Source organism: Aplysia californica, unplaced genomic scaffold (genome assembly GCF_000002075.1).
Source record: "Aplysia californica isolate F4 #8 unplaced genomic scaffold, AplCal3.0 scaffold00249, whole genome shotgun sequence".
Lineage (NCBI taxonomy): Eukaryota > Metazoa > Mollusca > Gastropoda > Aplysiida > Aplysiidae > Aplysia > Aplysia californica.
Genome location: NW_004797519.1, coordinates 318,461 through 333,460, shown reverse-complemented (window position 1 = coordinate 333,460; position 15,000 = coordinate 318,461). Strand labels below are relative to the sequence as shown.

The window sequence follows — 15,000 nt, the reverse complement described above, 5'->3', positions numbered from 1 at the left end:
GGTTCATCAGTTAGAACCTGTAGAGAATCAGAACTAAAAATTCCCACTCAAAACGACCACTTCAGGTCAAACACACACCGTTCGCACCTCTTTAAACGTCACCAAGATGCAGAATTCAGTAAGTGAGCCCCATGAGACGTTTGTCCAAAGACGATGTCGGCAGCAATGACTTTCTTACATCTCAACGGTCCGCGTTCTCAAGGCGGACCTTCATCTTCGATTGTTCCATTGTTCCGTTCGCAGCTGTCAGAGGATAGCAATGTGTTTATGATTCCTCGATCGTCGTGAACATTTCCTATATGACATTTATTGGTACCTAGGCAAAGCCCATATTCACCTTTCAGGTTATATCAACTTCACACAAATGCTGTCTGTTGGGGAAACACCCCCCCCCCCCCATTGTCTTTAGAAACAGCTCCGTACTGTAACGTGTACGGTGTCTGTGGCTTTGAGTACTCATGGTTGAGTGGATCCTTGTGTTTGGCCACCACTGAACATTACGAAAGGCGCGTTAAAATGTATCCGAAGGAGGATATAAACCATTGGTTCTCAGAACTCCAGAATTTTACAAATATTTTTTTAAACTCTGTGAGAGAAAAGAAAAGTTGTTTAAAGGTTAAAGGGATGGAAATATTAGATTTTTAAAATGAAAGAAAAGAAGAAAGCAAATCAATCATTTCATGACTTTCCTTACAAGATCTTTTAAATTGGTGCATATTGCATTTATAGCTGGTTTTTAGAAAAGCCATCTTCGTTTTCGAAAATAAGTTTCTTCTTTGTGAATATAATGTGAAACAAATTCGTTTTGCATGAATTATATCTGAACCAAATTACAACATTCTAATTCTAGTACAAATTTTGTGCGAGATATTTCGAAAAAAAAGTTGTACAGTTGTTGTTTGTTTTGGGTTTTTTGGGGGGATCACCCTGTAGTTGGGGCGGGGGCGGGGGGGGGGGGCTCTAGCCTTTCAGCCCCTTAGTACGCATTGCCACTGCAATGTGATCCATATACATTTAATTATTGTTCTTTGATGACGAACATGTTTTGCATTGGTCGACGAAAAGGTTGATACTGAAATTCAAACATAATTTGATACTGTTGCTGAAACGCTACGGTGACCATTAAAAGCTTTCCGCGTAATAACCATTGGTTCTGTTGGATATATATTTGGATTCGGGAAAGCGTCTTGGTACTCTAAAGGGCTAGAATACGTGTGTCCAAACTGTATAGTTCCCCAAAATACAAACAAATAAAACCGAATAAAGCAATAACTTCTTCGACATTATTTTTCAGATCAGCCGTCCAACACTCACAATGACCAACTTCGTCTTGATACGATGTTTAGTCACTACTATGTTTGTTACTGCAATGCTGAGTTTCGAGATCGCGAAAGCTAAGAATCCATTATTCCTAACACCATACCTGGACAACAACGATGCACTTACAGCTCAGAGATTGAGCGAAGTGGACGGCGATCAACTATTCAAAAATCAAACGCTACCTCCCAGCTACGCAGGCTTTCTGACTGTGAATAAAACATTAGGAAATCACATGTTCTTTTGGTTCTTCCCTGCCCGACACAACACAGTAGATACACCACTCCTTCTATGGCTCAACGGAGGCCCAAGCGTGTCGTCGATGCTAGGTCTGTTTTGGGAACATGGGCCTTTACGCTGTGTGTCTGCTACTTCCAGTGATGTAGAAGAGAATAAGTTCTCATGGACTGAGTTTGCCTCTGTGCTTTACATCGACAACCCCGTCGGGACGGGCTACAGCTTCTCCGATAGTGGTCCGGCAGGAGAGAGATATAAGCAAGAAGACATTACTAGAGAACTTTTCAATTTCCTCGAACAGTTTTTCGTAATGTTCTCTGAGTATAAAACGCGTGATTTCTATATAGGAGGACAGTCTTATGCCGGGAAATACGTCCCGTCAATAGCGCAGTTCATACATCAAAAGAGGAAAAACAAGGAAACTAACATCCCGCTCACTGGGGTGTATCTAGGAGGTCCATTTTTCGATCCCCCAACTCAGAGCCCCGAAAGTTTGAGCTATTTTTACTCCGTGGGAGCAGTATCGTATGCATCTCACATAAAATCTAAGACAGCTGTTCAAAATTTCATCGAGTCAATAGGAGACAGACCAACAGGGTTAATTACGAGTGATATTTTCTCTCGCTTCTTTGAGGTTCCAGGGGTCACGTTTAAGGACAATTACATGCTTCAGAATCCTGCGGGTTACGAATGCGTCTACTATGTGATGATATCAGATCCTGTGATGAAAGCGGTGCATGTTAGACATAACCAGCGTTTCGTTATAGCAGGCACAGATTTGTACCAGAAATTTGGAGACGAGTTTTTCAAGAGCACCAAAGGTCAGCTCTCTGAACTGTTAGATAATAATTATAAGGTTCTGGTGTATACGGGAGATTATGACACTGTGGTTAGTTCTTCCATGACGGAAGCGGCTCTCATGTCAACCCCCTGGTTACGGCAAAAGGAATATAACAACACAGAGCGGTCAGTGTGGGGTAAGGATGACACGTTGGGTTTTTACTCCCTAACTGGACGCCTCTGCCGGGTAGTTGTCCGAGCAGCTGGCCATCAAACACCACGTGACCAGCCAGAGCGGAGTTTTCTGATGATGTCCTTGTTCCTTCGTGATGGTTGTGTGCACAACGAAGGTGAGGCCGTTTTGGGGGGTTTGTTTGTTTTGTCAATAAATAATACCTTATTACGATGGTTTGAAACAAACTGGTCATAAGAGCAGTCTCAAAAACCACGCAAAACCTGGACTTAACATCTAAATATGTGCTTATTAATATTTTGTTTAGGAACCATTAGTTTTGTTGTTTTGGGGTTGTTGTTTTTTTTTTGGGGGGGGGGGTTGGGGGGGGTTGGGGTTGCTGTTTTGTTTTTGTTTTATTTGGGGGGGGGGGGTGTACAGCACGAACCCGTTGGACAGGCACTGTGTTAAATTTTGGGCTTAATTGTCTGTCAGTTTATCCCAAATGTTACATAGAGTTGCAAAAAAAGTGTTTGAATTGGGAGCGAAATTGTGCTTCTTCAGCTTTTGTTTCCCGGGGCTCAATGTATTATCTGTAGGGTTCATAGCGGGGCTATTTATTGGTATGATTTGGTTTTTCTAAAAATTGTTTAGGGGCGTTTGCCCTGTGATAAGGCGCTTTGTCATACATAAAGATGCCATCTTAAATGACACCATTACGAAAATATGGATAAGATCTGACGTTCCAGAACTTGCGATTAAGTCCTCTAAACGAATCATCCGTTGATTCTCACAAGTGGGGTTTTGTTTGTACCCTTTACCAGGGCAGCCTTGTAGCCTTTGTTCCTCACTGAGAGATGATTATGTCCAAACTCTGACACAGTCCATGCGCAAAAGGGTTCGTGCTCTACATGAAACCAATGGCTCCCGATAAAATACTAATGAGCACATTAGTCCAGGTTTTGCGTGGTTTCTGCAATTTCTCTGTTTTCCAATGTGTTTCAAAATATCATTTTTTTAAATATCAGAGATAATAAAATTCTCCATTTATCTAATATTCAAGACATGTTCCTTGCAAAAATGTTGATGCTTCTCAAAACAGACGCGAATACACTTTTTAGTTTCTTTGATTCCGCACAGTCTTGCCAAATCTGATTTCTTAAGATTAATTTTGAGTTACTATATCTCGGGCAACCTTAATTTTAATGTGCCCGAAGATGCAGAATTTATCTAGCTTTATATTGGGTTGTTGTTTTTTTTATTGATTGACAGAGTAGGTGTTTTACGGCACTATCGACTCAATTTTGGTCATTTAAGTGCCAATAGGTTTCACCGCAACAAATCTAGGATCATGTCATGTTTTAGTAAGAGTTTTCGGCGTTCGCAACTGCACACGGTCATATTAAAAACATCATGCTAAAAGGACGACAGACATTTATGAATATTTTTGTAAATATGGTAAAGACGTATTTACATTTGCATTTACAATATTAATTTCAGTGTATGTGTATACACTGACAACGATAACTATATATTTTTATATCCTATTAAACAGTCCTATTTTTTTAACATTATAACTTAAAATTTTTCTCGGGTTTACAATGTCAAAAAGAGTTTTGACATTTTTACTTTTACATTAAAAATATTTTGTACGTATATCATTAAAGTCCGTTAGGATGTGCCGAACTGTAAAGTATGTGCAGCACGCCACGCAAAAAGGAGCTTCCTCTCCTTCGAGTACAAAGGTTGTGCGTGACGAGCGTGTGTCCTTTTTTTAATCTTGTGTAAATAACATTTTCTCTAGTCTTCGTAGGAGAGACAGGGGTTTCCTGAGCGCAAGTTTCGGTTGAATGTAATGGAGTTTGTTGTGCATTTGTTGGTTCCAAAGTCGGGACCAGGAAGATGTGATGTGTTCTTTTACTTTAGGTTTCATGTCAGAGAAAGGGTTTATATTGGCACGCTGCATGAGTGAGTAGTACAAGTATTTAATTTAATGCGATGATTTGGTGAATACACGTTTCAGATTTCTTTTGTACGCCATAGCATATTATATATATATATATATATATATATATATATATATATATATATATATATATATATATATATATATATATATATATATATATATATATATATATATATATATATATATATATATATATCATCATCATCATCATCCTCATCATCATCATCGTTGTCGTTGTCGTTGTCGTTGTCATCATCATCTCTCTCTATTATTATGTATATACAGTGGCGTCCACAAAAAGAAACTTGAAAATGTACTCACCCGAAGATTGCAGACTGTCGATTAAAAGTTAAATAAACTATGCATCTTTCGGCACATTTATATTCTTCTACGACTGGAGTCGCCCGAGATATAGTCACTCAAAATTGACCTTAAGAAATTACATTAATGAAATGGACATGTATGGCATATCAAATTATGGAGAATATTATAGTCTCTGCAATGAACAATGCTTTCTCTATTTTAACGATGTTTTCAGACATATTGGAAAACGAGCAATATAATAGATAGATAGATAGATAGATAGATAGATAGATAGATAGATAGATAGATAGATAGATAGATAGATAGATAGATAGATAGATAGATAGATAGATAGATAGATAGATAGATAGATAGATAGATAGATAGATTGAAGTGTGTGCGAGTTTGTGTGTGTGCGTGTGCGGGTGCGTGATTGTGTGTGTGTGTGTGTGAGAGAGAGAGAGAGAGAGAGAAGGGGGGGGAGAGAGAGAAAGAGAGAGAGAGAGAGAGAGAGAGAGAGAGAGAGAGAGAGAGAGAGAGAGAGAGAGATAGAGAGAGAGAGAGAGACTCATGTGCACGGGCCTCCTTAAACATACATAACTCACAATCAACTGCCACTATTTTTTAAACTAAAACATGATTTTGATTCTATTTTTCTTTCAGATGATGCACTCTTTGGAGAAATCTGAAAGAATCGGTGTAAACTAAAGGCGTCTACAATAATATTTGAGGGGGGAGGGATGAAATAAAACGAAATTAGACTTTGCTTGAAGACAAATTATGGGTTTGTTCTTTGTGGACTCTCTTGCCTGTGCCATTCAATCACAGCATTTTCTCTTTCAGTTTTAGTAGAGTTTTACGGCCCTTGCAACACAATAAGGTCATAAATATGTCTGGCCCGGTCATAATCAGTCGAAAGACGCAATGTGTTATTTGGAGCTACGAGGCTCGAAAGGCTAAAAAGTGACTTTCCATGAAATTTTGTTTTTTGGGTCTATTTAAAGTTTAATGTCTTCTCCTTCATTTAAGATCAAATTAAACAACTATGATCTACTATAAATATTTCATTTTGTTTTATTTTGGAGGTGTGTGTGTGTGGTTTTGTTGTGAGCTTGGGTTACACGATAAAGGAATTTGGACCTCAAACCCTTTCGAGCATTTGACCTGTTGTATAACTGTGAGATTATTTATAGAACCATTACCTCATGCGCCACAATGCTTCAACGCCCTTCATTCGTCCCTATTTTTAGATTTAGACCCCTTGTCGAGGGAAGTGTCTACGTTCTCTAACGTTAAAGAATGTATACAAGCTGTCTACGTTCTCTAACGAATAAAAAAAAAGTAACAATATTAAGCCTGTAGGGCCCTGTTTGAACTTCTGGATAAGGCTAGGCTACTTTTCAATCTTTCTTTTTTTTTCAAATTGGTCTACATTATGTTGTGTCGTTAGATCTACATCAAATAGGTCCGCCAGTCCACTCATAGAATTGGGTTATTTTATGCACTATATCTAGGCCTATCGTAGACCTAGCGTTGATATGACTGACTTGACCTTGATCCACGTGATTTGATTTCATGACAGTAATGTGACATCACACACCAAATCGGCAATGTTTTTCCACACATGTGAATTTGGTATCATTTATGGTCTCTCACATTGTATCACATAGGCCTACCTTGGCGTTGAAGTGGGAATTACAGACGTCCTGATCTTCAGTGACTTGTTCAAAGTTTTAGGGGGGGGGGGCATTAGAGTGCACCTTCCTTGGGTGAAAAGTGTAGGCCTACAACAAATTATAATGAAAAAAAGGGGGGGGGGGTGTCATTTCGATGGAATGATAAAGGTGTTGGTTGCTTGTTAGGGGTTAAACGTCGCTGTAAAGGCAAGATGCGGTACTGTAGACAGCTTTACTTTCTCGAGCATTTCAATTTCGCGAAAGTAAACTTTATAGCTTGCGAAAATAAAGTGTAAGCGCTGTGGAAGCAGCAATGTCGACACTTTTTCATGTTAGATAGAGCGAGCGAGCTATTTTGTGGTTCTTTCTAACATTAGAGAACGTAGACAACTTGCATACGTTCTCTACCGTTAGAGAACGTAGACACTACCCTTCTCGAGCAAGACGGGTTGAAATCACAGTTTAGAATTATGTGGTTGAAATATAAACAACTTAGCGTCATGGTGAACGGCTGAGGGCTCTGATTGGTTAAACGGGGTAAGAACAGTAACTCCTAGCCCACTTCAAGCTTGTTAACGTAAACAGCTGACTGTTTATGTGTGCCCTGCTAGCTGCTCAGTTCGGCCCCGCGTCCACCAGGGCCGCGTTAACTAAATGCGGGGCCCTAGGCTGTCCTTGAGCCGCGGGGCCCCTCGATGACGTTGATGCTACTACTACCGCATTGTAACCCGTACTTATGGAAAGCTATACTGTAAAACGTGATTAGATGTAGGCCTACCGGTATCCACCAATAATGTGGATTAAGACGACGATAAGCACATTTATAGATCTATTTCTGTTACAAAGAATGAGGCAGCCGAAACCTATCCGTGCTTGTTTACTTCGTGGTGGATTACTTCATTTAAACACATACACAACAGATTATAAAAACTCATACCTTATATTTTACTCCTGGCTTTTTGCTCGGCAAATGCCTCGATGATGTCCTCAAAGTCTAGAGATTTGGTCGTTTCAGATTCAGTCGTCAAGAGTCTTGTCCCATCGTTGGACGCAGTCTACTTTTCACTCGTTTCAGTACGGAGAAGGATCTTTCAGTCACCCTCTACGTTGGCGATAGGTATGGTGAGAAAGAGCCTCAGTGGGATCTCTACATTTGGGAAAGCTGTTGTTGCACCACTTTCGTGCAGATCTTGAAGGAGCCGGGGAGGAGAAAGTGTATCCTCAGACTGAAATGCTGAGTTGACATATCCTGAATACGACACTAGTTCGTCAGGAAATGATAGCTCTAGGTCGTCCTAATATTGCTGCTGAATGCGAGAATTGTGACGTGTCTCAAATGCTTGTGGCAGGTTTCTTGTGAAGATGAAAGAGAATGTCAAAATCTTGAGCCAGAGTCCTGTAGATGTGTCCTCGCTTTTCAAGCTCAGACAAAAGGCAGTCAACGATGACAAGGAAGGTGTTTATTCTAAACTGTTCCCGGTGTGACAAAACAGCTTCAACATCTTTTGTTTCGTCGTGGAAGCGCTTGCGTTTTGCAATGCGTTTGTATTGGTAGGAAGGCTCTTCGACGAAAGGTGTGGCTGATTGTTCCATTCGCTCGAAATCGTCCCGAAGTCCTGTTAAATAAGCAATTAGATAATCGTACAACATGTGTACGACTCCCAGGTTGAGTGATGGTTTCTGAAGTGTTTTGTTGGCAGTGTTAAAACGTGCCAGAACTTGTTCCCAAAACACACACAGCGCAGCAAAATCAAAATTTTCCATCTTGTTGTGCAAGGATGACGCCTCATCACGCGTTTGGGGAGATTCTTTCACGTCTCGAGAGATGTCAAGAAGTAATGATATAATCTTTTTGTAGTTGGATATTAATGCTACTGTTGCATCATGTCGGGCAGACCATCTAGCTCCTGACAATGATTTGGGTGTAGGGCCACCGATACGTTTTACAAACAAGCCCCAACGATGTGTGGAGCTTGAAAGGAAGTTGTACCATGCCTGGACGAATCCGAAAAATGATGCTGCGTCTACGCAATATTCAGCTGCTCAAACACCAACCAGATTTAGAGAATGAGCCGAGCAGGGGACAAAGGAAGCCTTGGGATTCATCTCTTTGATACGGGCCTGTACACCACTGAGGCATCCAGCCATGTTACTAGCATTATCGTAGCTTTGACCACAGCAGTTTCGAAGCTCCATTCCAAATTTGTCCAAAGCTGTCAAAATTTCTGACGTGAGAGACTCTGTATCGTGTGCTTCTATTGGGATGAAGGCTATAAATCTCTCTACAGGTAGACCAGCTTTATTGATGTAACGAAGAATGAATGTCAGTTGATCGGTGTGGGTTATGTCTGGGGTGGAATCGACACTCATGCTGTAGTACTTTGCCTCTTTGACCTCTTCAATGATGACTGATCTTACTTGGGCGGTCAACACTTCTACAAACTCATCAAAAATAGTAGATGATAAATATGACGCGTGCCTACGTCCTTTGTTGCCATTCCGCGCAATATGATCTGCTAGAAATAGATCAAACGTAGCCATCAATTCTAACAATCCAAGAAAGTTACCGTTATGTGCAGATCCAAATAGTTCGTCATAACCACGTAGAGGGAGTCCTCTTTCGCTCAAAAATTTCACAACAGACACCACTCTTCCCAAAACCTTTCGCCAGTATTCAACCTCTATTTTCAATTGTGAGACGAAAGATTTGTTTAACACCCTACTTTGTTTTCCTAACACATAGAAGTCATTTGCAGCTTTGCGATGAGTATCACTGTTTTCAGGCAAGGACAATCGCTCTATATAACGTTCTTCCAGTCGTTGAATCCTGAAGTGAAAGCAGTCTCACCGGTGGTGCTGAAGAATTTACAACACTGACAAAATACTTTCCCCGTTGACTCTGAATAATAAATCCAGTCTCTTCTTACGTTTTCTCCGTTTACAAGCTGTCTATAAAAATGGGATCTTCGGAGATACCGAGAATAATCTTTGTATTCACACTTTATGTCTTGAAATCCAAAGCATCTAAGTTTTGAACAGTGGCTTGGTTAATTACATTCAGTTTACAACAGCAATACAAACAACAACAACAATTCAACAAGAGGACAATTTTGTTGTTGTTGAAAAACTTTTTTTAAACGTCGTGTTTGAAAGCGCGGGGCCCCCTGAGGCGCGGGGCCCTGGGCTACAGCCTGAACAGCCTTACAGGTAACGCGGCCCTGGCGTCCACTGCTCTTTTTCGTCACTTGCAGACCAAGCTCACATGCAAATGAGCTTGTTTTTGTCAGTCACTGACTGCCTAGATCTAGATCATTATTTCGTTCTCGGGAGAGTTAAAAATAGGCCATGTTATTGTTAGACCTAGCTAGGGACGTGTCTAGATCTAGATATAAATCTAGATCTAGATAGATCTACGTTCTCTAATGTTTAGTGCTTCCAATTTTCCGCAAATTTTTAGTTTTCTCCAGACATTATATGCCGGTCCACTAGATCTGGGCCTAGATTCTAGATCTACATCTCGATATATTGTGTCGCTTTGCCTTTCCTGAAACAGTGCCGTATATGTAGCTTAATCTACCCTTAGCTGATGAAAGTTCTGATGGCCGTTTTTATTGTGTTTTAGTGGGGGGGGGGGGGGTTCCTCTAGATCTGCCAAGGTGGACTTCTTTCCAAGAGGGAGGCCACCGAGATGGTCTGTGTGTGTGTGTGTGTGTGTGTGTGTGTGTGTGTGTGTGTGTATGTGTGTGTGTATGTGTGTATGTGTCAGTGTGTATTTGTGTGTGAATGTGTGCGTGTGTATGGGTGTGTCCGCTCGTGTGTTTATAGTGCTATCGCAAACGTATAATTTGGAAATATAAACACGGCACGTAAGCTGACTCGCGGCTTTTCGAGCGCGTGGTTTCGGTGAAACCGAGGTAACTCAGATTAAAGTTGTTAGGGGACTGTGAAGCGCTACCCACTGGGGTAGCTTTACTCGGGGACTGTGCAGTCACCAAGCGCTGCTTTGCGCACAGGGGGACCGCAAAGAAACAACCTTTGACCTGGGGATCGAGGTCAACAAGCCATCATCAGACATCAACAAAATTGTAATTTCCTCCCATGACAAATTGACAACATGACGTCTGATTTGACTGTTGGCCAAGTTTTTGGCAGTTACGATAGATGTTTGAAAAAGTTTATGAGTATGATAGAGCCACCCACTGTTTCTTTTTTTTTTTTTTGTGAGAAAAGTGAATGTCGAAAGGTTAGTTGATCCAGTAGAATTGACGTAGAGTACAATATTTTAATAGTTCTTACTTTGTAGTTGTAGATCTGATTCACATCTAAAGGTCGTAAAGCCACAGTTGCCCACGGTTAGAAAAATCCTGTTCACTCAGTTCTCAATATTTCGATTTGAAATTTTGCAAAATAAAGTGAAATGACATGGACGTTACGAAAACTTTTTCTAAAAGCGAAGTTTGTTTATCGCAAAAGATAGCTTATTTGGGCTTTGCTCAAGCCCCAGTGGAAACAAAAAATCACGTATTTACAGCACGCAGACATGCTGGTCATTTTTTGCCACTTTTTCGACACAGACAAGTCCAGTGTTATTGTTCACTCACAAATCTCTTGAAAACGCACTGTCATAATAATCTAAAGGCGTGTACTCTGTCGAAACATACAAGTGGGGCCTGGGTGAGACGACGAGTGAATTTCGCCGACGGAAATCATACGGACAGCGGAGAGTATTGAGGAGTTGAGCGCTGCGTCTTGTGTTGCCTAAAATCAGAAAAGGATCAATTCGTACATAACTCAGGGCAGACGAGACTTTTTTTGAGTTGTGACTCGAAATTTACAAAGCCCCTTAAGTGTAAATATTTCACCGCACAGACTGTTGCGCAACACTTTTGTGCCGAAGCCAATGGCGGAAATACATACTGTTCCATTGCAAATTTAAAAAAACGAGTTCTTCGTGATTTTAAGAAACTTTTATCGCCGCGAACAATAAATCGCCTTCTTCAAAGCAGTGTAAAGTCTGCAAATGAACCCCAAAGACCCGTTGTTGATAGGCCAGGGATAATTAATGATTTTGACCTTGATGTGATAAAACGTCTTATAGTCAGAATGTTTGAAAAACGAGAACTAGTGACCCTCCGAAAGTTGAAGAAATAATAATATGTTGAAGAAGAAATGCAAATTTCTTTGAACAAAACAACGTTATGGAAAATTGTGAAAAGTGCAGGGTTCACGTTCAGAAAAAAGACTAGGACACAAAAGGCATCCTATGCTAGCGATCGGATCTCGTTGCCTCGAGGAGCAGATATCTACGACAAGTCAGAGAAAAGAGGGTTTCGACATAGTTTACATTGATGAAACCTGGGTTCACGCTCACCATGCTAAAGAGCAAGAGTGGCAGTCGATAGACGCTACTATGGGTTGGCACGTCCCTTCCAGCAAGGGTCAGCGATTGATCATCGCTCTTGCTGGGAGCAGCATTGTTGGTTTTGTTTCCGATGCCGTTCTTATTTTCCAATCGAAGTCAACAGACAGCAGAGACTATCACTCTGAAATGAACGCGGACATATTCGAAGATTTGGTGAAACATCAGCTATTGCCAGCTCTCGACTGGCCTACGTGTATTGTGATGGACAATGCAACGTATTATAATTGCGTTGCGCAGGAAAATAAAACAAGAACTTCTGCATGAAGAAAAGACAACATAATAGAATGGCTTTGTACCAACAGCATCGAGTTTCCAGAGCACGCTTTAAAACCAGAACTTTTGCAAATAGTCAAAAGTCTAAATCGACCCAAGATCTATGCTAGTGATAAAGTTATAGCTTTTCATGGACACACGAGCCTGAGACTTCCACCGCACCATTCCCATTTAAACCCTGTTGAGTTGGTTTGGGCAAGGATTAAACACGATGTCGCTGACAAAAATATGACTTTCAAAATCGCAGACATCAAGACATTGACGACGAATGCTATATTTGACGTAGACAGACACTACTGGAAGAAATGTGTTGAACACGCCATGGCAGAAGAGAACAATAATATTGGTAAACTGACGGGCTTGGATTTATTCAACAAAAGATAGTTATCTATTCCTTTGGGTCCGATTCTGAGGACGATCAATGACTCCTCTCCTTTTCTAGTGAGTTTTTATCTTTTTCAAACTTAAAAGTGTTAGCTGTCCATTGTAACCAAAAGGTTATTTTTATGCCCTTGGAAAGTTTTTTACGTTTTGTTTGTCTCTTCAGCCTGGACTCGTTCACCTTGATCATGGTGACTTTCTGGTCATTGATACATTTCCTACGAGTTCCGCCCCTGCTTTGTAAAAGTTGGTGTGTTGCAACGAAAACCAAACATTTTCTCCGTGTCATCGTATATAACTTCCATTGTAAAACTTCTATTATAAATCTGACATAGTTTCGGCCAACATCAAAGGAAACCGGTCGGAACCTAACTTGTAAAGGTTTCTCAACCACAAAATTTAGAATCTGTAACGTCCAGTAAAATCTGACACTATATGGAAAAAGTTCAAAGCAATCAAATAGAGGGCTTCGCGATAATTCCCTCTTATGTGTGGGCAGCTGAGGCTGAGCGACCTTTTTTTAGATCTAGTTAAGTTAATTAGTATGGTGGGAGAATCTAGACCTAGAGCCAAACTCTTTATTTAAGTCGAATTTATTATTTATGTCAACAGGTTTGTTGATCTAGGATCTATCAAGATCTAGATTCTAGAGCTACAGTACTTATGATATAGACCGTAGACTACACTACATGGTAGTTTAGTTTTTAGTTTTAGAATCTAGATCTAGTAGATCTAAGACTTTCTTTGCAAACCCCCAGAGTACGAAGCAAAGCTAGGGGACTGCACAGCCCCCCAGTGGGTAACGCTAGGGGACTGTACAGTACTAACAATTTCCATTTGATTAAGCATGATTAACCCTACCAACTTGGACTAAAATTGTTGCTTTTTCTGTTGGCGTTTTGGGTACCACCCCCACCCCCATCCCCAAATCAACCCAGTTTAAATTATTACGGAGGCGAGCTTTGTCCCTGTGTGCCAGGGCAGACTCGATTTGAGAGGGATGCGATGTCCTAGAAGAAAGACCGAAATACGAGATGAAAACTCTCCCCATTTGGGAATCAAACTCGTGTGCGGTACTCGACTTTGATCATTTGTGGAAAAGGCTGCTTTGATCCAGACGCGCGTCTGACCAGGGCAGAGAATGATACAGCACCCCAGCAGGCAGACAGGGATATAATAATATGTACAAGATTTGTTGTTGTTTTTTTAATCCTTCCTATTCAGAAATCAAACACAAGTCCTCTGTTTGTCACGGCAAAGAGACGGACTTCTGCACCATAAACTCTAGTACATGTAATCTTATTTAGCATGAGAGCATGAGTAAAGAAAGCACAAGATGAAGATGAACCCATAAATAATATGACATCTAAAATAACATGCTCAAACAAATGGGCAATTAGCCCCAAAAAAACCGAAGAAGTGATAGTTGAAAAAAAGAAAACCACCAGTAGTAAATACTGATGATGATGACAATGAAAATATGACTTTCATTTTGAGATAAAAGAAGCATGAAGCACTTTGAAATACAATGGCCTTTTTTAGCAAATGAAAAGCAAGACAGGTAGCAGACAGAAATAGCAGTGGGAGAGAAAAGAAGGACCCTCAATAAGCGCCCAACAAACATCCGCGATGAAAAGAGAATAAACATGAATACCTTACCAATAAAACATACAACAAAAAAGAAGACTAGTAAGATAGATTCCACATTATAAATTTATTATATATATACATATTATATTTCAGCTTGATGTATAAAAGGAGATTTTGCGCAGTTTCAATTTTGTACAAAGAATTCTGAAAGCTCCCCTGCTGTTCAAAGGAATGGCACACAAAAAAATTATGATAGTCCAAATATTACAGAAATTGAGTTTTTCGAATTCTTGAACTGTTCTTTAAAGGGACAGAAAAACAAATTGGCAGTTCAGTCTGTGTAATCTAAGGCCACGATGGGGTTGGAGCAAAGTCAAGATATGAGTACTAAAAGGTCAATAACAAGGGGTTGGAGCTAAGTAAAGATACAAGTTCTAAAGGGTCAATGATGTGGGGTTGGAGCTAAGTCAATATACGACTTTTACTAAATCAAGATGCAAGTTTTAAAGGGTAAAAAACGTGGGGTTGGTGCTAAATCATGATACGGGTTCTAAATGGTCAAAAACGTGGGGTTGGAATAAAGTCAAAATTTTAATATATGGGTTCTAAAGGGTCACCAACGTGGGTTTGGAGCTAAGCCAAAATTTTAATATATGTGAGGCAGCATGGTGGAATCAGGCTCTCGTCAAAATAATCAAAATAAAGAAACTTGCATTTTCCGGAGATTTGTGAATTTTTATTAAATTTTTATTTTTTTTTGGCTCAACACCTTTCATGCCCATTAAAGAACTCATTTCTGTGTGGATTGTTTCTGAAAAACGTAGATTAAAGGCACAGAAAATGCAAATTTTCAGTTATCACGGACTCTTAAGCTAAGGAA

At 40.2% G+C, this 15,000-nt stretch overlaps 2 protein-coding genes across 2 annotated transcripts in view; one reads left to right on the top strand and one right to left on the bottom strand.

Moving 5' to 3' along the window:
- The window catches only part of LOC101858110 (probable serine carboxypeptidase CPVL), a 7,960-nt gene extending 2,122 nt beyond the window's left edge, over positions 1-5,838 (top strand). Inside the window, exons 2-3 of the mRNA XM_005100481.3 lie at positions 1,295-2,684; positions 5,442-5,838. Of these exons, the coding sequence (XP_005100538.1) occupies positions 1,316-2,684; positions 5,442-5,467 (1,395 nt within the window). The 5' untranslated portion in view covers positions 1,295-1,315 and the 3' untranslated portion in view covers positions 5,468-5,838. The remainder of the gene's footprint in view (positions 1-1,294; positions 2,685-5,441) is intronic.
- A 2,659-nt stretch (positions 5,839-8,497) lies between these two features.
- LOC101861369 (52 kDa repressor of the inhibitor of the protein kinase-like) lies at positions 8,498-8,995 on the bottom strand. Its single transcript, XM_013083684.1, has one exon. The coding sequence runs from the start codon at positions 8,993-8,995 to the stop codon at positions 8,498-8,500; it is 498 nt and encodes a 165-aa protein (XP_012939138.1).
- Positions 8,996-15,000: the final 6,005 nt, after the last annotated feature.